Raw genomic sequence first — 21,784 nt, forward strand, 5'->3', positions numbered from 1 at the left:
GGTGAGAATTCCTTTAGGCAATTTGCAGACTGCTCTAATCATTCAATGTGGAAATTTGTTTATATTTTAAGCAGTTAAAAACCATAAGAAACACAATTCAGACAATGTTTCTACATGTAGAGAAATCTATGTGGCCGAAACGACACTCCCATTTCTTCCCCAGTAGTCATGTGCTGTTACCAGGATTATTGGCCATACGCCTATTGGTTACCACCTGAGGGTCTGGTTTTGGCTGCATGTGGTGTCGTAATGTGCTAATGCTAATCATGATGATGAAAGAAAACCAGATCAGAGTGAAAAACCAGTGTTCAGACTACAATATATGAACAACAAAAAACCTAAAAATCAGCATTGTTTTGGCTGCGCACCACAAGCCAGGGGACATGTAGAGTTCAAAACAATTGCAGACATGACAGATATTTTCCAAATTTTAAGGAGTCTATACTCTTTACAGTACACCAGATTTGCTCTTTTTCACTGAAAGAACGTCAGCTCAAAATAATAATAATGCTTTATATTTGTATATATGGAAATATATTTGTCTATGGAAAATGCACTGGAAAAATGATGAAAATGCTGGTAGGAAAAACATGCAAATAGGATTCTCCAAATGACTTTGCTACAAAAGTCATCTATTTGCATGAGGTTTCCTTTGCAGGTGACTTTTATTCCTGGGGTGAACTTCAAAGGTATATTCTCCTGCAATAACCAGAAGTAGAAATCACAAAAAAAAAAGTAGTCTGACTTGTCCTAAATGCAGGTCAGAGAGAATTACACTGTTGAATCCATAATTTTTGAGCTCGAATGTTTTTTGATGTTCGAAATTACGTATATATGACAATAAAGAGGTCTTTAAGGGCATTAAAGTGAATTCGAGCTGAGCTGCAGTAACCCAGTATGGTCTCTGTACAATCTACAGGGTGTTCCTGTCTGTGTACTGTACATGTGGTGTCAAAGGTTACACCCTTTGCAGGAGCCTGTACTTGTAAGTGTCAGTGGTGATGTAGCAGTACCAGAGTTTCGCCACTGGATGTCGTTGTTGCTAGTATGTGCAGTATTTCCAGATATTGCACAGCTGTAGAAGCTAGAGGGTTATTGTTTTTTTAATATGTCACATGGATTTTTACACCAATGAGAGTTCCGTCTTCTTCTTCCTTCCTATCACCCTCCTCTTTACATCTTTCACAAGCACTCCTCACTCACTAACAGTACAGATTACATGCGCTGTAGGAACGAAGTCACATGAGTGGGGGAAGTATTAAGTTAGTTGTGGTCCAAACGTTGAGCAGAGCATATGCACACGCTAGACCCAGACACAGTTTTTCTCAAGCAACCTTACTAAACACTACGCAGTGTAAAGTCACTACTAGAGCGGAAACGTCAGGGATCATCTCAACTCACACCGTGGACAAGAGGAACACAGTGCAGGACAGTATCCATACAAAGTAAAGGAACTGCTTCGGATAGAGCAAAGTTGCTAGAAGCCTATGCACTCTATCTCGCAGCGCAAGTGTTATCAGACAACTCTGACCACTCTGCTCATCCCAGGTAACAAGATCTGGGGCTTGTGTCACCCTCTAGGATGGGTCACCCGACACTGGTGGGTGATGGGTGGGGCAAAGACCAAAGAGTCAAGACACAGGCACAAGTATCCTCTCTGCTCTCAAGTATTCTAATTATTCTACCTCTGAAGTTCTGGCAGAGCACAATACTACTTGGGTAGGGACTCTCTCGACATTCTCCTCTCTACTCCCTTCAACTTTCTAAATCTCAGCACACAACCCAGCCACCACGGCTGTATCTTCTGCTCCACTCTCAGTGCAGATCTAGCCTATCAAGTATAAAGTACCATATCAAGGCAAAGCTGTATAACCTGCTTCCTGTATCAAGTATCTTCACAGTAAACAAGATTATATTTATTTCAACAGGACTCTGTGGTTCTTCACTAAGCACCGACACAGTAATCACACTTCCTTGGGTCATCTTATTTTTCTGTGGGTGGCAGTACCAATAGTACAGGTGGGTCACTACTCCACTCCGGACCACCGTGATAATTGCCCAAGGGACCCCGAAACAACGCGGCAGGTTACTGTCCACAGGGGAAAAAGGTGTAGTCAGCCCACTAAAATAAAAACAGGTGTGCCACCACAGGCGTCACGACAAATTACCATTGGGCAGAGCTATACCTTGGACAACAACCACATCAGTGGAGTCACGCAGTTCCAGCTAATCTGTGATCGGCCACCAGTCCCTGCTCACCGGTGGGGCGGTCACCACATATATACAGAGCTTATGGTTCTGGCAGACAACTGAACAGTGAAGGTGTCATGTGGCACACCATCACAGATTAGTTATTGATGGCTTATGTTGAGAATAAACCATCAATACAAAAATCCCAGAAAACCTTTAAATAAACAAATTGTGCAATGGGTGAACTTAAAAGGAACCTGTCAGCCCGGCTGCCATGACGGAGCCTGGCATACTTAACCCTCCCTGGAAGTCCCATAGAGATGAGTCCGACTTCCATAGAAAATGAATGAAGCAGTCATTTTCTATGGACGTCGGACTCATCTCTAATGATTTGCATAGTGCACTTGCTCAGCTTCGGGCAGTGATTTCTCCGCCCAGTGACTGGGTCCAGGAGCGGGACTTCCAGGGAGGATTAAGTATGCCCGGCTCCACTGGGGGTTAGTCGGGCTCCGCCACGGCAGCCGGGCTGACAGGCCCTCTTTAAGGCCCTATTACACAAAGTGATTATCGGTCAGTGTTTTACGGGCGATAATTGCTTGGTGTAATAGAAGGTAACGATCAGCCAACACGCACGATGTTAGCTGATCGTTGTCTGTCTATAAAAAGACAAACGACTAGGATAGCAACGATATGCTGCCGTCGCTCTGTGTAATAGGAGCTGCAGCGGACCGCCGCTATCTCCTATGGTCTCCCCGGATGTTCTAAAGATTGTCCAGGGAGCTCCCCCCACACACACATTTACCTGCTCACTGTCTGCGCATGTAACAGTGCCAAGTGGGAACGAGGAGCAAGCGAGTGCTCGTTTGCTCCCTGTGTAATAGGGGCTTTAGAGGATGTTATCTCCTGTCTGGATACATGTGACAGGACAGGGTAGTTTCTAGATAATTTGTCCAAGAGAGAGAATCTCAAATCCCCCCCCTTTCCCATTAAAATAATGGCAGCAACATCAATAATAATGTTATGTAATAAGATTGATGCAGATCAAGTATTTCTACTTTAATAGTAAAATACATCAGTTGCCAAGTCAGGTTAAAGTACTATGGAAGTTTCTACCATGTAAAATTATAGCTCCAAGAGGCCTAACAACAAGTCAACATGGTACTGGCACATTATGTAACAACATCTCTGTATCTGGTTCTTCATCTGGTTCAGACCGCTGTGACTTCTGCTATGCTTGTGTCTGCAGAGTTTGCTGGCAAGACATTTTTGCCCAACACTATAGGGCAAGAGGCGGTCAGATAGTTAATCTATCCTTAAGTACGAGTATCTTCTATTACTTCAATTCTCTACTACACTATCCCGGGAGAGTACATTGCTACATTGGACAGGGACATTAAGTCGTTACTCTACTCTACCTTGCTGTCACAACCTTCTTCTTAGGCTTCGTTCCCACTGAGCAAAACTGAGCGCGGACAGAGCATGAGCGCGCGCCTCCCATAGACTCCCATTATGAGAGGGAGGCTAACGGCATAACGGAATTGTCCGCCGCGGAATTCCGCTAGTTTTGCTAAGTGGGAACGAAGCCTTACAACCTCCTGCCTGCACCTGCAGTTGCCAACGTGTACATTGGACTCTGATCTAATTTTTTGCACCTGCGCAGTGCCCGTTTGTCCGGGGGTGGGTTCCAACACCACTCTTGGCCACCGTGACAAGTGCCCAAGTGACCCTACACCCACGCAGCATCCACAACACTTCATAGTTACCCTGGCTCACGGCACAGTTGTCACCTAAAAGTCTCTCTTACTAGGCATCTAGAAACAAATAACAATCTAACCGGGCCCCTTAAAATTATAATACACACAGGGCCCACTGAAATTTATTAAAATACACAGGGGACCTGCTGAAGTTAATAATAATACACACTGTGCCCTCCTTAATTCATTATAATACACATTGGGCCCCCTAATATTAAAGGGGTTTGCAAAGTTATTTTTACTTGTACCCTATCCACAGGATAGGGGACAAGTATGCGATCCCAGGGGGTCTCTAGAACAATGTCCTGACTTCTTTGTTTTGAATAGAGCCATTGGTATAGCACTCGGCTATCTCTGGCAGCTCCATAGAGAAGGAATGGAGCTGTAGGACAGGTGCCGACCGGCAGGTCCATTCGAAACAAAGGAGTTGGGGTGCAGTTCTAGACATATCTAGGGGCCCAGAGATCGAACATCCCGCAATTTCATACTTTTCCTCTATCCTGTGGATATGGGACAATTAATGCAAGTAAATATGGTTATCAGAAGAGTGGGATGTTGGCCAATACGTGAGTGACCCCACAATGTCTTCTCCAGACAAAATAAAGTATATGTAAATGGCAGCCATGGTTAACTGCAAGTATAGTAAAATTTAGTTTTTAATTGGTCTATAACAAATAAAATAAATATAGAGTACAATAAAATGGATGTGCAGTTCCACTGGATGTGCCTGCCTGTAAATTTAAGGACCGCCTGATATTAGCGTCCCCTCGGCCAGGCAGGGTTAGCTCTGCATAGTCTTGGTGGAAAGTATGTAGATAACACCTGATGCTTGGTGTTAAATGTAACCTGTACTTTTGTGTGATTAAGTATAGCCTGTAGAGATGAGCAAGCATTATTCAATTAAGTAGCTTTCAGATCGAGTATTGCGTTATTCAATAGATTTGTTTTCGATCGAATATCCGATTAAAAATTCGAATCTTAATGAACTGCACTAAAACAGCTAAACATCTGTTTTAGTAAAGTTACCGTAGATCACTCACCTGTTTACGTTCCCCCGGTGTCGTCTTCGGCTTCCTTTGGCCCGCTGACAACCCTGTAACTTGACTGCAGTGCTGTCCCGTCTTAGTCACACAGTGACTGACTGAGACGAGACAGCCTCACAGCCTGTGATTGGCTGAGCAGGCTGTCACTCTTGTCTGGAGAGTTACAACGGGCGGTAGCTCGCTGGTATTATTAGGCTGGGGAGGGCCAACATATCTGAAAAACAAAAAGGGAGAAACACACAAAAAAGGCAGGAGCAGAGCACCCATCATTTCGACAGGTGTTCTACTCCTTACAGTATACAGCATCTTTACAGATAGCTGCTTACAGTGTGGCCCCAAGGGGCTAAGTGACGTTACATTGCATCCACACCTAACCATTTGGGTGCCATACAGGACAGTGTGGCCCCCACGGTGTTAAATCAGGATGTATAGCACCCATACCACCCACCCATAAGTGACCCCCTTCCTTGCTGGGATGGGTGCAGTACAGGGGTGGAAGTGGGGGGAGTGTTTCTACTCACCCTTGATGTCTTCTCTCTTTACCAGCAAAAGGACGCTGGTTGACCTCAGGGAGATCAACCAAAACACCACAGAGACACCATCACGTGTCTCAACGTCAGTGTATTCTAGAACATTGCCCCCTGGGAAATCGAATATGCAAAAGAACACTGCAGAGACACCATCACATGTCTCGACGTCAGTGAACTAGCCAGACCTTCCCTCCGGGAAGGAACAACCAAGCCAAAGTGTTCTCCAATCAAGGAAACCACCTCAGCAAGGTATCCATCCACGAAACAGCTGTCTGTGGATGGATACCTTGCTGAGGTGGTTTCCTTGATTGGAGAACACTTTGGCTTGGTTGTTCCTTCCCGGAGGGAAAGTCTGGCTAGTTCACTGACGTCGAGACATGTGATGGTGTCTCTGCAGTGTTCTTTTGCATATTCGATTTCCCAGGGGGCAATGTTCTAGAATACACTGATGTTGAGACACGTGATGGTGTCTCTGCGGTGTTTTGGTTGATCTCCCTGAGGTCAACCAGCGTCCTTTTGCATGCACTTACTAGTCATTGCTCCCACTAGCCAGAAACCTACTCCACACTGATGAGGGGCTAAAACCCCGAAACAGCTGTCTGTGGATGGATACCTTGCTGAGGTGGTTTCCTTGATTGGAGAACACTTTGGCTTGGTTGTTCCTTCCCGGAGGGAAGGTCTGGCTAGTTCACTGACGTCGAGACATGTGATGGTGTCTCTGCAGTGTTCTTTTGCATATTCGATTTCCCAGGGGGCAATGTTCTAGAACACACTGACGTTGAGACACGTGATGGTGTCTCTGCGGTGTTTTGGTTGATCTCCCTGAGGTCAACCAGCGTCCGTTTGCATGCACTTACTAGTCATTGCTCCCACTAGCCAGAAACCTACTCCACACTGATGAGGGGCAAAAACCCCGAAACAGCTGTCTGTGGATGGATACCTTGCTGAGGTGGTTTCCTTGATTGGAGAACACTTTGGCTTGGTTGTTCCTTCCCGGAGGGAAGGTCTGGCTAGTTCACTGACGTCGAGACATGTGATGGTGTCTCTGCAGTGTTCTTTTGCATATTCGATTTCCCAGGGGGCAATGTTCTAGAATACACTGACGTTGAGACACGTGATGGTGTCTCTGCGGTGTTTTGGTTGATCTCCCTGAGGTCAACCAGCGTCCTTTTGCATGCACTTACTAGTCATTGCTCCCACTAGCCAGAAACCTACTCCACACTGATGAGGGGCAAAAACCCCGAAACAGCTGTCTGTGGATGGATACCTTGCTGAGGTGGTTTCCTTGATTGGAGAACACTTTGGCTTGGTTGTTCCTTCCCGGAGGGAAGGTCTGGCTAGTTCACTGACGTCGAGACATGTGATGGTGTCTCTGCAGTGTTCTTTTGCATATTCGATTTCCCAGGGGGCAATGTTCTAGAATACACTGACGTTGAGACACGTGATGGTGTCTCTGCGGTGTTTTGGTTGATCTCCCTGAGGTCAACCAGCGTCCTTTTGCATGCACTTACTAGTCATTGCTCCCACTAGCCAGAAACCTACTCCACACTGATGAGGGGCAAAAACCCCGAAACAGCTGTCTGTGGATGGATACCTTGCTGAGGTGGTTTCCTTGATTGGAGAACACTTTGGCTTGGTTGTTCCTTCCCGGAGGGAAGGTCTGGCTAGTTCACTGACGTCGAGACATGTGATGGTGTCTCTGCAGTGTTCTTTTGCATATTCGATTTCCCAGGGGGCAATGTTCTAGAATACACTGACGTTGAGACACGTGATGGTGTCTCTGCGGTTTTTTGGTTGATCTCCCTGAGGTCAACCAGCGTCCTTTTGCATGCACTTACTAGTCATTGCTCCCACTAGCCAGAAACCTACTCCACACTGATGAGGGGCTAAAACCCTGAAACAGCTGTCTGTGGATGGATACCTTGCTGAGGTGGTTTGCTTGATTGGAGAACACTTTGGCTTGGTTGTTCCTTCCCGGAGGGAAGGTCTGGCTAGTTCACTGACGCCGAGACATGTGATGGTGTCTCTGCAGTGTTCTTTTTCATATTCTCTCTTTACCAGAGCCTGGCACACTGAGCTTGTTGTGTGCCAGGCTCTGGCTCCTGATATGTCTGCCCAGCCATTCGGCTGTTTATGGACACTCAGGTAATCAGTGTCTGAGATGGAACCCCGCCTCAGCCACTGATTGGCTGATCGGCCATAGACAAGTAGACCACAGGAGGGTGAGTATGACTTGCCTTTCCACACCTGTAACCACGGCACCCTCCAGAGGGTTCGGTCTCCATGGAGACCTGAGCTTCCAGATTAGCAGAAAATCTCCCTACTGATTAGGAGGGTACACTTCAATGCTGTGGAAATGCTGTATATACTGTACCCCCCAAATTCATTGTATTATATACCATGCAGTCAAAATTCATTATAATACACTGTGCCCCCTGTGCCACTATGGGGTCAAACGGATGCCTAATAAAGAGAGGCTGTGATAATGGCTTTTAACAGAGAACACTTCTAAGCACCTAAATGCCAAATTTGAGGTAAAAGAGGACAGACAGACTGACAACAGACATTCACGTTTATAATATAGATTATATTAAGGGTACAAACACACACACTGTATACGCAGCGTATTTACTGCTGCGATACGCAGCAAATACGCAGCAAATACGCAACAAATACGCAGCAGATTAGATCTAAATAACTGAACACAGCATCAAATCTGTACCAACAAATCTGCTGCGTATTTGCTGCGTATTTGTTGCGTATCTGCTGTGTATACGGTGTGTGGGTTTGTACCCTAAGATTGCATTTAACTTCACGGATCTATAGGAGCTCTAAAGTAAGTGAGGTAGATCCGATAGACACAAGAACAAAAAGGGAAGAGGGCACCACTATCTATAGTAAAGTTAATAAAGCGGCGCTACACTTGCTCATGCATGAACATATCAGATACAAGGAAAAAAACCTGTAGCAGAAATAAACTTGTGCACACCAATGACAATAAGATAGCTTTATTTGAATGGCTAGACATTCAAATTGACATTGGTGTGCACAAGTTTGTATATGCTTCAGCTTTTTTCTCTTGTGTGTGATCTGATAGACATGGCATGGCCGTTTCTTTGCATGAGACACTACATTGCAAAGTAGTGTACCTTTTAAAATAGTAATGTGTATACTGAGTAATATTGGGGTTCTTACCCGATCACTTCAATACTTAGGGGAACATTTAAATTAGGCCCTGCCTGTAGTTGCCCTGCTGGGCTCACTAGAAGGTGAATGCCTCTTGGTGAATCCAGCCTGATCTGCGCTCTCATGGGTAGATGCTGATTTTTACCATGATTTACGTCTGCGAGCAGGTGTAAATCATGGTAATTCCGGCGCTGGAGGAGGCCACACCTCCTCCCCACCTTGTCGCAAGCCTCCCAACCCACCCATCGAGTGAGGGGAGGATACAGTTGGCATAAACCAGGGAGAAGGGGCAACCCTGTGCCTTCTCTGTGACCGCATTCTTCACAAATGTCGCCAATAAATTTTATAGTAAGATTTATTGTCTTTACCAAATTTCTTGTATTTAGACATTTGGACACTGCACAAATGAGAGGAAGGTGTGTGTATAAGGGGGCTTTCTAGCAGGTATACTCCATATAGGGAACTGTATCTGGGGGCACTCTCACACATTTAAAAGATTGGGTAATATAGTTGTTTCTCAATATAATGTTATTATTGGAGTATTTATGCATACGCAAACAAATACTATGCAGGCCACCAGAAATATATATTTTATTTTTTACTTCCCTGATTATTCATGGATCCTCACTCTTGAATTTTTCCAGCAGATTGCTAAGTTTAATATAGCTAAGATTTTTTTCTGACTACTGTAACACCTTAGGATAGGTCCATGTCACATTTTGGGCATCCAAGACATGGATACGTCAAGTAAATGATCATAAAGACATAATATTTTCCTTAAGAAATTATCATACGTATAATCATATTAGCTTGTGCAAGATAAAATCTACAGACAGATTTCTTGTGAAGGAAACTAATACTGACAGCTCAAGAGGAACCAATACTGATAGCTAGCCCGGAAAGCCAGCGTCCAAGACCGCACAGATGTAAAAGAAACTCTTTTCCTTTATATTGGATAATGCTTTGTTTAACCAATTATATTTTGATAATTATACACATGATTATATCTGGACATCATGACTTTATAAACTGTATAACTTCCTTAAATAAAGCAGAAGAATCTTTGCTCGGATAAGAAAGAATCTCATGCCAGCTCTCTCTCTCTGTCTGGTGTGATTCCTTGCAGCTATATATCTCTTTTGGATAGAGACAATCACTCGGGGTATCAGGGTGGGTATCAGGGTGGGCAAACAGGCATCCATCCCTGACAGATACGTTGCAAAATCTCAAACTGGGACACTAATGTATCCGTGCTCAGATAGACATAGGCCCCATTAATCTTAATGGTCCAAATGTGGTCAGCTAGTTAGGGTATGTTCACACTAAATCAGGCGGAATTCCATAGTAGAACTTTTTGCCACGGAATCTGTCCTGCCTGTGCCATAGCCTGTCTATAGAAGAGCGCGCTGCAACAGAGGAGCTCACGCTCTCCCATAAACAGGCTATGGCAAAAGTTCCACCATGGAATTCCGCCTGATTTACTCAGTGTGAACATACCCTTAGGGTCATTTTCCAAATGTATACAAGTTTGAGTTTGGATTGAAAAGTGCAGCACACTACTCTTTGAGCAAGACAAAAGGCTTGGGGGGAAAAGAAAAAACTCTGGCATAGAGTTGGAATGTTGCTGTATAATTAAATTAGATTTTTCTACACAGCAGTGCTACTCACCTCTCTTCTTTAGATGAATACCCATGGTGTTCCACCCTTTCACTGTGCCATGGGACAAGATGTGGGAGAGTTCCAGTGGAAGCTCTTGTGTATAACAACCTCATCTGTGACAAGCTATGGCATTACAGCGCCCAGCCATCCCACTGGCTCAGTGCCCTATTGGGCTACTTCTTGGTCACCACATTAATAAATATCAACAAAATTAAACAAAGATTGAGAGCTTAATCTTTACTTAGAGTAAACTAGTAAAATGCAAAAAAAAGTACTTGGATAATTCAAGATATATCCATATGAAAAATTGAAAGATCAACAATCGCGATAGCAGCGATATGCTGCAGTCGATCCGTGTAATAGAAGCGACGGCAGCAGACCACCGCTATTTTCTATGGGCTGCCCGGACGATCTAGCTATTACCCGGGAAGCCCCCCGCAACACCCCATGCCCCCCCCTCCCGGCTCTTACCCGCTTGCTGCCAGCGCATGTAATAGCTCCAGCATCGAGCAGGGAACGAGGAACATGTGAGTGCTGACCTGACAGTTCGGTGCTCATTTGCTCCTCTGCATGGCCCCGTGTAATAGAGCTTTAGTTGGTTATTGGTCACCACACCTACAACTTGGCTTAGTTATTATGTTATGTTTTATAAAAAATATATGGAAAAGGTTTAAGTAAAATTTATTAGGATAAAGCTAAGACAATTTGGGCCTGGTCTGTCTACAGTGGATACGCATAAAGTTTCCGTGTTTTTCAGTATACAGTGGTTAAGCTTTATTTTCATACTAAACCAGAAAGCCCCTTAAAACCCTTTATACGTACATAAGTGAAAGGTTACTCATCTATAAGAACACTCATATTTGAAACAAGGTCATGACTGATATTACCAATATTACCAGTATATAGGAAATATCACCATACATATTACCGCCATACTGTTACTAACCAAATCCTGTATACTGAGATCAATATTGCCAATAATACCAGTATACAAGGGGCAAATATTATATAGTCATATAGAGGTAGCCCCAGCTCTACACAGGCTCTATACACCATATACATTACCGTGCAGTTATATCAAGTGACTCACAGAGGACGTCTTCTCTGATCAGAGTTCTTCCTTTTTCATCTTCTTCTTCATCTGCCCTGGGCCGTTATGAGAACTTCTCCGAGCCATGAATCCACAGAATCTGCCAGACAGACATATTAGGCTACTAACTCTGGCATCATCCTCATCTCTCTACAAACTGCACATCTGTATTGGCCCCTTTACACCTTCATTTAGTGGATAGGCTGACTCTATGTGACCCCCTTATAGTATATGCCCCCTCTGTGTGGTCCACTATAGTACATGCCCTATTGTATACACCCCTGTGTAATCCCCCTTATAAATGCCCCCCCCTGTGTTATACTACTCCCAACCACCTCCATCATAATACTACTACCCCTTCATCCTCCTGCCCCTCCATCATTATACTACTACCCATTTCATCCTCCTGCTCCTCCATCTTTATATTACTACCCCCTTCATCCTCTTCCATCATCATACTAATACCCCTTCATCATCCTCCTGCCCTTTCATCATCGCACCACTACACCCTTCATCATCCTCTTGTTCCTTCATCATACCACTACACCCTTCATCATCCTCTTGTTCCTTCATCATCATACCACTACATCCTTCATCATCATACCACTACACCCTTCATCATCCTCTTGTTCCTTCATCATCATACCATTACACACTTCACCATCCTCTTGTTCCATCATACCACTACACCCCTCATTATCCTCTTGTTACTTCATCATCATACCACTACACCCCTCATCATCCTCTTGTTCCTTCATCATACCACTACCCTCCTCATCATCCTCTTGTTCCTTTATCATCATACCACTACACCCCTTGTGACAAGAGGATGATGAAGGGTGTAATGGTATGATGATAAAGGAAAAAGAGGATGATGAGGGGCTAGTGGTATGATGAAGGAACAAGAGGATAATGAGGGGTGAAGTGGTATGAAGGAACAAGAGGATGATGAGGGGTGTAGTGGTATGATGATGAAGGACAAGAGTCTTGTCCTTCATCATATCACTACACCCCTCATCATCCTCTTGTTCCTTCATCATACCACTACCCCCCTCATCATCCTCTTGTTCCTTTATCATCATACCACTACACCCATCATCTGTATTTAAAACAAAAAACGCTATATTCACCTGTATGGTTTTTCAGCACTCCTGTCCCTGCTTGCATGAACAATGCCACCCGCGCTGGTGGGGGCGGGGCCTCTCGGGACATGGTTTTGGCGGGGCTGTCTCCTCAGAAGCGGGACAGTCACGGCAAAACTATGCAGCACACACACCAGTGAGACGCTCCATGCTCCGGAAGTACTTCCCCGGAGCACAGAGCTCCCTGGTGTGTGTGCTGCCGGGGACAGAGCCAGGGAGCTGCAAGTCAGCCAGGGCCTGTCCCAGCCTCCCTCTTGTGATTGCAAGCAAAACATTGCTTACAGTCACGAGAGGGAGTGGGAGGACGGCAGTGCAGTGGAAAGGGGGGGACCTCGCGGGCCTTCCCTTGGTAGCGGCCCAGTCGCAGCAGCGACCGCTGCGACCGTGGTAGCTACGCCACTGTATATAAGGTCACCCAAGGCATGTCTTGATGTGAGTGCATTCACATGGTTTTCCTAAGTAACTGTCATTAAGTGTTTCTTTTTTATGTTTTATTTAATTAAATATGGTTTACTGTAAGAGAATACGGGAAGTATGATGTTCCTGTTTTTAGACTCATTTAACAGATTCAACTATGAAACTGCTTGTGCAAATGAGCCTTAACATTCTTTTTTTTTTTCTTGCATGGGAAAAATGTAAATATTGTAATCAGTCTACTCAAAATTTACAACAGAGGAAGTTACTATATATATATTCACATGACTTGAGAATGGTGGTAGTAGATTTAGTACACTACTACTAAAACGACATATAAACACTAACGACATTGGCATACACTGTACTATTCCTATCCCTAACACCTAAACAGATTGTAGAGCTCTGCAAGGAGTCCCAAGCTGCATGAAAACCTACCCCTTAGACTCCTGTAAAAACCTACACTGTCTCACTAAGGTAGATCTATCTCTCTGATGTATAGCAGCAATATAGTATAATTAACAATGGAGCTGTGGCTATAAACAAACATATCCTGCATGCACTCAAAGGTAGAGATGGGGGGTATCTAGGTAATAGTGACCACAACATAATACGTTTTAATTTATCCTCTAATAAAATGCTTAGTTTCCAAAAACTAAGAGAGGACCTTGGGAACATAGACTGGGACAATGCGCTCAGAAGTAAAAATAGACAAGAGAAATGGGATATTTTTAAGGAAGATCTTGTGAATAACACATACTATGTGGGGATAAACATAGTAGAAATAGGAGAAAAACAATGTGGTTAACTACGACTGTTAAGGGTGCAATTAATGATAAAAAAAAAGCATTCAGACTACTAAAACAAGAAGGTAGTGGGGAAGCATTGAGCAATTATCGGCAGATGAATAAATTGTGTAAAAAAGAAAACAAAAACAAATAAAAATTTGCAACAGTAAGAAGGATTGCCACAGAAAGTAAAAGAAATCCCAAAATGTTCTTCACCCATATAAATAATAAGAGACTTAAAGAGAACCAATGACTTAGATTTTCCCCGTAATGCTACTAGCAGTGCCCGGAAGATGTGCCAAAACTTTCCCTTACCATGTGTCCCGTGTGTTCTTTAGAACCTTTCGCTGTGCTGAATGAAACTTCAAAAATCTGTCAGAGAAATTTCTCTGTGTAAGGACACCTTTAAAAAGTCCTAAACAGGTGATGTGCGGCTGATAATCATTAATTTAAAGGGTGCCTTTACACAGAGAGATTTATCTGACAGATTTTTGAAGCCAAAGTCAGGAATGGATTTGAAAAGAGGAGAAATCTCAGTCTTTCCTTTATGACCTGTTCTCTGTTTATAGTCTGTTCCTGTCTTTGGCTTCAAAAATCTGTCAGATAAATCTCTTTGTGTAAAGGCACCCACAGTGTCACTGGAACAATCCAGTTTGTGTGACCTGGATGCACAACAGATTTACCTTGTGAAGCCTCAATGGTCCACAGAAAAGGGCTTAATGCCAGACAAATGCCTGCTATTCAAAACACTCTTGATAAAACTAAATTTTTATTTGAATATTCAGATTATATCCATGAATGTAACAATGTCTCTGTTATGTTTTTAAGAGAGACTTTTCATTTGTATGTTCTAGGAAAAAAAACATCTGCTAACAATGTCTGCATTAACATTTAATGTAACTTAAAGGGAAAAGAACTATCTCACCTGCTGATATCTCCCTATAGTGCACTGGGCACTGAGGATGAGGATACATTTATGACCTTCATCCTCTGCGCTACTTCCATGATATTAGCAGTTTAATTAATAAGCTAATTGGGCATTTCCCCTCTGGCCAGCCTGCCCCTTCTAATGAATATCAGCAAAGCAGGCCGGTTGGGGGCAGGGCGGATAAGTGCACTGGGGCCAGTAGCCTCCCCCAGTGCAACAAAACACCTAATTAGCATATGGATTAAACTGCTAATATCACAGAAATGGCACAGAGGAAGACGGTAAGAAACTTACCTTCATCTTCAGCATTAGATGCGTCTAACAACAATCCAACTTTGGACTTTGTTCCCATAACATTTTTTCTTGTACGTTGATAATTTTTTAAAATGACATCCATCATTTTGAGTCTAAAATAAGGCCCCTTATTGTTATTTGTTTCTTTAATTGAGAAGTCCTTTAAATTTAAAAGTAAGGACGATGAAAGGACGGTGAAAAAAAGAACAACTGTGTGTGCATGACTAATAATTAACGTCTCTTGTTTGCAAAATACGTCTGAAAATAATTGGCATGTACATTATTTGATGTCCACCTCAAAAGACGTCCATTATTTAATACACTGCGTGTAAATGACTTCCGTTGTTCCATAGACTTCAATGCATTTCATTGAAGTCAATTTAAATGCTGTAATAACTGACTTTTTTTTTTTTTATTAAAAAGCAAATGCTATTTCCTTTTTTTTTTTTTTTTTTTTTTTACTTAGTGTGAACATAGCCTTGATATGTATAAAGTAGGGCACTCACCACTGCTTCATATGCAAAAAGATGCTTTTATTCTATCTGCACAGGTGTGGGATGGAGACACATGGGCGTCAGACGTTTCACACACTATCACGTGCTTCTTCGTGGCTCTAATGTCACTCTGTGATCACTTCCCTTTTAAAGGTACATACACAGTTGCTTGAAATGATCACATTTACATATGAAAATAAACTGTACAAAAAAAAAACAATATTAAATCTGAGCTTATCTAAAATATGTTAGCTAGTAATATACTACTAAACTTGTAAGAACTAAACAAACGGAGAGCTCTATGCCAATCACCACCTCAAGGGAGGGCACTTATATGTTTCAGCCCCATAAAGCGCATTTCATTAACTGAGCCACCATGACACTCACATATATGTTGAATCCGATTGGGTCTACCTTTGCCCATTCTAATGGATCTAAGGTGTTCAACTACTCTTTTGAATAGAAGGCTAATGGCTTTGCTGATGTAATAATAGCTGCATGCATACATTATAGCATAAACTCCATGGGAGGATCAGCAGGTTATAAAGTCCTTCACCTCAACCCTAAAAAGTACAATAATTGCATTGGCAATTGCACTCCTCTACAACCAGGTCATACATTGCTCTTTTTTCTCAACCTGTCCTTTTTACTTACTCATCTCTAAGATTCTTAGTTCTTTTAAGGCTATGTACCCACAACATCTTTTTTTGGCTGTTTCTCAAATGTGTATTTACCTTTAGGCATAGTCCAATTGATAAAATGGTTCTTTCAGCCATTTGTAGGAGCTGGTATTTGGTTAAGCAAGAGCATGGGCCTCCAACCTGCGGCCCTCCAGCTGTTGCAATACTACATTTCCCATCATGCCTGGACAGCCAAATCCAAAGCTTTAGCTGTCCAGGCATGATGGGAATTGTGGTTTTGCAACAGCTGGAGGGCCACAGTTTGGAGAGCCATGCGCTAGAGTTTCAGTGCAGTAATGCAATGAAGGACAGCATTTAAATAATTACTGCAATTAAATAGTTAATTTTCACAACTAAATTACACAGTAACAAAATGAAAATGCATATCTGAACACAGCCTAAGCATATTGTGTTATTCAGTTAACGGAGAGTGCCGGTTTTTAATGGAAAGAAGGGAATAAACCGTTGCCAGAGGTCCTTATGGTCCATTTACACAGAGAGATTTTTCTGACAGATTTTTGAAGCCAAACCAGGAATGGATTTGAAAAGAGCAGTGCGTCTTCTCTCGGCTCTATATTCTGATCGGTATGGGTCTGAACACTTAGACCCGGACTGATCAAAACTTTTGTGAAATGACAGTGACACTTGTGTCTGCATGTGTGCAAAGAATACATAACATAGTCATGATAAATCTATCCATTATTCTGTGAACATTTTGACACCAATCATTATGTCCTTTGTTAATTTCCATTGCAATTATTATAACATACTACATGCATGCAAAGTGACACTATATGATTCTTACATTGGCTCGTGAAAAGGTTAGTAAAGGATTTTACCATCTCTAGCAAGCCACTAAAAAGTACAACATTGCACATACCTGGCATTCTGTTCAGTGTAACCCAGTAATGTTCATCTGGGCTGTAAGTGTCCTTAGACCATTTCAGTAGATCCAAAGCTCTCTGATCTTCTAGAATAAATTTCGTAAATTCCCTTGTCAAGGCCACATACGCAGACCCAAAGTATATGGTGATATTGTGAGGAGGAGGGGGCTTTAAAATGTGGGTCCTCAGCACAAAAGAATGCACTATATCCTCACGATGGACGTATTTGGTGCGAGGGATGGCATGATCTGGAGGCAGCACCCCAGGGGTGATATTTTTCCCATTAAATTTTCTTAAATATTGCACAATCTCCTTGTTTGTCTTTAAAGGGAAATCCTGTCCGCAGGTATTGATCACATATTTCCACTGCACATCTGATTGCAGTAGATCTTTCATGCAGTTCAGATCAGCCTGCAGTCTTGATATTCCAGCATAAACCACAGGCTCCATTTTTGAGGCGAGAAAAGCATTAGGAAAGCAATTTACTAAATCATCTACTGCCAGCAAGTAATCTGCACTTGCCTTCTCGTCCACATGGATACAGTATACATTTTGGGGCATGTATATAGCTCTAAACAATCTTTCAAACGTATGAAATTCCTTGTGCAACACAATTATGTAGGCTAGAGGAAAATCAGCCTCTTCATCTGACAGGGGAGCCGTGATGTAATGGTTCTGAATTAGGTAGTCTTCCATACATTTCATTCTCTTCAGAGAGGTGGTTAAGGAATTCACCCAAATAAAAGAATTTTTCTGTTTAGATAGTCTGTCACAGGCGATCTGTAACAGGGATGCATCATGAGAAAACTGAAGTCTGTGTGAGTTATTCTGTCCATTGAATTGAATGAAATTACAAAGGAACAATAGCACAACTCCCAATGTAACCACAAAGATAAATAAATGAAAATAAACAGTCATTCTCCCCAGGGTGAGGGAAAGAAAGAGCTTCTCATAGTTAATCAAAAACCTCATATTCCTCTAGCTGGGTGTTCCAGGTGTCATCATTTTTCTTCCTCGCTGCCTGGGAAGGATGTTTATCAGCTTGTGTTATATAGTGTCTGTTTCCTCTGGAAGCTCTGCTTTACCAGTGCCCAGCCTTCTGCTACTACTTTCATATGAATGCAGCAGTCCTGCTATTGGTGACTGAAACGAATGACTGACAAATCATTTCCTCCTTTTCCTTTGCAAGAAGGTTAGATTACATACTAAAACCTTTAAAACCAGTGCCTACCGTGCATTGAGCAATAGCCAGAAATGATTATAACTCAATTGTCAATCTGCTATCTAAATACTGTTATTTTAGACACACAAGGGCGTGTTGTTTTACACATTGAAAGGTTTGCTGATTTTTCATAAGCATGATGGTTATGAAACAAGGTTTATCAAAGCAAGCAATACAAACTTTCTAAATGGAAATATGTACTGTAAATATAAAAGCATAACTACTTAATGGAAAAATTGGGTAGTGTGGGTGGCTTGTTTAGGGTTTGTTAACCTTCTTATAAGGTTCTTGTGCCAAACCTGCTCATCTCATAATGATGCTATTTGTTCCCTCCTTCTTCTTTCCTTAATCAGTGCTTCCTCTCTTCTTATGTTGTGTGGGTTTAGTTTATGCGCAGAAATCATACGTACTACATGGGAAGTATGCAACAATAGAGTACTGATTCTATATATTTTCTGTAATGGGGTCCTTTTTTGGGCGATTCTCTATTTATTTTCCTATAAATGTCTGTAATTGTCAGCCAAACACTGTGCATACCTCCTAATTTTATTTTTTTCTTTCATCCCTACCTATGTGCCTGTCACCAGTGGGGTCCGTATGCTCCCCACACCTAGTTTCCATAATAGGGTCACTTGTGCAGGGTTTGGACTGTCCTGGTAGCATGGGGCCTCAAAAGGGCATTCTGGCCTTAAAATGGCACTCTGTCCTTTTGTAGGCTTGCCCTGCGCCCACATAGCAATTTATTTCCACACCTATGTGCCTATCACCAGTGGGGTCCATATGCTCACTACACCCATTGTGTGGGAGTATCCACTGTCCTGGTAGCCTGGGGGCTTTGTAAATCAACATGGTTTCCGTCATCCATTCCGGCCTCAAAAGGGCACTTTGGGCTTTTGGAGGCTTGTCCTGCATCCACATAGCAATTTATGTCCAACTGTGGGGTATTTCCACACTCAGGGGAAATTGCTCTAGTCATCTTTTTTTCTTTTTCGCTTTTAATCCCTTTGTGAACTTAAAAAGTTCAAAGTCACACCAACGTTTTAGCGTAAAAATTGTAATCTTTTATTTTCACGGCACAGTGTTCCATCTATGTGTCTATCACCAGTGGGGTCACCAAGTGGTAACTAGGTTTTATTGTAAAAAAATTACATTTTCCATTTTCACGGCACATTGTGTCTATCACCAGTGGGTCCATATACTCACTACACCCCTTGTTACATTCCTTGAGGGGTGTAGTTTCCATAATGGGGTCACTTGTGATGGTTTCTACTGTTTTGCCAGCACGTGGGCTTTGTAAACCCAACATGGCCTCCATCCTCCTTGTAACCAAATCCATTTCCAAAAGTCAAATGGCGCTCCTTCCTTTTGAAGGCTGGTCCTGCGCCCGCATGATGCTTTATGTCCCCATGTAGGGTATTTTCATGCTCGGAGGAAATTGCTCTACATGTTTTATATTTTTCTTTCCTTTTAACCCCTTGTGAAGATGCAGAATTTAAGGCTAGACCAATCTTTTGTGTAAAAAGAATTACATTTTCAATTTTCACAGTACATTGTGTCTGTCACCAGTGGGGTCCATATGCTCACCACACACCTTGTTACATTCCTTGAGGAGGTTAGTTTCCATATTGGGGTCACTTGTGGGGAGTTTTCACAGTTTTGGCAGCACAGGGGCTTTGTAAACTTGACATGGCCTCCATCCTTCTTTCTGGCCAAATCCAGCTTCCAAATGCCAGATGGCGCTCCTTCCTTTTGGAGGCTTGTCCTGCGCCCACATGTCACTTTATGTCCCCATGTAGGCTATTTCCGTACTTGGGGGAAATTTCTCTACAGGTTTTATTTTTTTTTTCCTTTTAACCCATTGTGAATATGAAAAATTTAAGGCTAGTCCAACGTGTAGAAAATGTAATTTTTCATTTTCATGGCACATTGTGCCTGTCACCAGTGGGGTCCATTGCTCACTACACCCATTGTTACATTCATTGAGGGGTGTAGTTTCCTAAATGGTGTTCCTTTAGGGCTGTTGGTTTGGTACCCAAGAGCCTCTGCCAACCTTTTTTAAAAGGTTTTATTTATGCATTTTTCAAAACCAACAGTTACAACCAAAAAACAAACAAACAACAAGCCTTCATAGGCAGCGAGTCTCACAGATAAACAGATAAACAGTAAACAGATCACATCACACAGTGTACAGATATTGTAGGAAAGTGTCCCGAAACCAGAAAGTTTATGACAAGATCAAAATTCTGCCAACCTTAGTATTTAGAAAAATGACCAATTGTAATGGAGGCTTCAAAATTCACTAGGCGCTCCTTTATATCTGATGCTTGTGGTGCTTAAATTGAATAGCACAACAGGGCCACATATGAGATAATTCTGTAAACTACAGAAAAAGGGCAATAAATATTGGGGTGCATTTCTCTGGTAATAGGATTTCTATAATGAGAAATATTGGATTATAATATAATTTCTGCACAGAAAATTAAAAATGTCCATTTTCTTACACAGTTTTTATTTCCATAACTCACCTAAAGGGTTAAAAAAAAACTTCTGGAAATTATTTTGAACAGCTTGGGGGGTACAGTTTCTGAAATGGGGTGCTTTGTGGGGCTTTATAACATACAGTCTTCTGAAATACACTTTCAGATTTCTGATTTTGAATTTGTTGCGGAAATTTGGAAAATTGATGCTAAACTTTTAAGCTTTCTATTGTCTTAAAAATGAAAGCAAGTTTAATATATGCTACCAATATAAAGTAGACAAATTGGTAATATTATTTATTATCTAATTTAACCCCTTCGTGCTGCAGCTAGTTTGGGCCTTAATGACCAGGCTAATTTTTCAAAATCTGACCTGTCTCACTTTATGCTCTTATAGCTCAGTGATGCTTTAACGTATGCTAGCGATTCTGAGATTGTTTTTTTCGTGACATATGGCACTTTATGTTAGTGGCAAAATTTGGTCACTACTTTGTGTGTTTTTTGTGAAAAACATCAAAATATCATGAAAAATTAAAAAAATTTGCATTTTATGAACTTTGAAATTCTCTGCTTCTAAAAAAAGAAAGTCGTAGCACATAAATTAGTTACTAAGTCACATTACCAATATGTCTTCTTTATTCTGGCATAATTTGGTAAACATATTTTACTTTTTTAGGGTGTTATGGGGCTTAGAAATTTATCAGCAAATTATCACATTTTCGTGAAACTGATTTTTTTAGGGACCAGTTCTTTTTTTAAATGGATTTAGAAGTCTGGTATCCTGAAAACCCCCATAAGTGACCCCATTTTGGAAACTACACACCTTAAAGAATTAATCTAGGGGTATAATGAGCATTTTAACCCTACAGGGGCTGGAGGAAAGTATTCACAATTAGGCAGTAAAAAAATTGAAAATTTAAATTTTCCAATAATATATACGTTTAGATTAAAGTTTCTCATTTTCAAAAGGAATATGAGACAAAAAGCACCCCAAAATTTGTAATGCAGG

The 21,784-nt window shown here is 42.0% G+C and overlaps 1 protein-coding gene across 2 annotated transcripts in view; it reads right to left on the reverse strand.

Moving 5' to 3' along the window:
- The window catches only part of LOC138784575 (N-acetyllactosaminide beta-1,6-N-acetylglucosaminyl-transferase-like), a 31,075-nt gene extending 12,943 nt beyond the window's left edge, over nt 1-18,132 (reverse strand). For both annotated transcript variants that reach the window (XM_069960184.1, XM_069960183.1), the window contains exon 1: nt 17,073-18,132. In XM_069960184.1, coding sequence (XP_069816285.1) covers nt 17,073-18,048 — 976 coding nt within the window. In that variant the 5' untranslated portion in view covers nt 18,049-18,132. The remainder of the gene's footprint in view (nt 1-17,072) is intronic.
- Nucleotides 18,133-21,784: the final 3,652 nt, after the last annotated feature.

This window comes from Dendropsophus ebraccatus, chromosome 2 (genome assembly GCF_027789765.1).
Source record: "Dendropsophus ebraccatus isolate aDenEbr1 chromosome 2, aDenEbr1.pat, whole genome shotgun sequence".
NCBI lineage: Eukaryota > Metazoa > Chordata > Amphibia > Anura > Hylidae > Dendropsophus > Dendropsophus ebraccatus.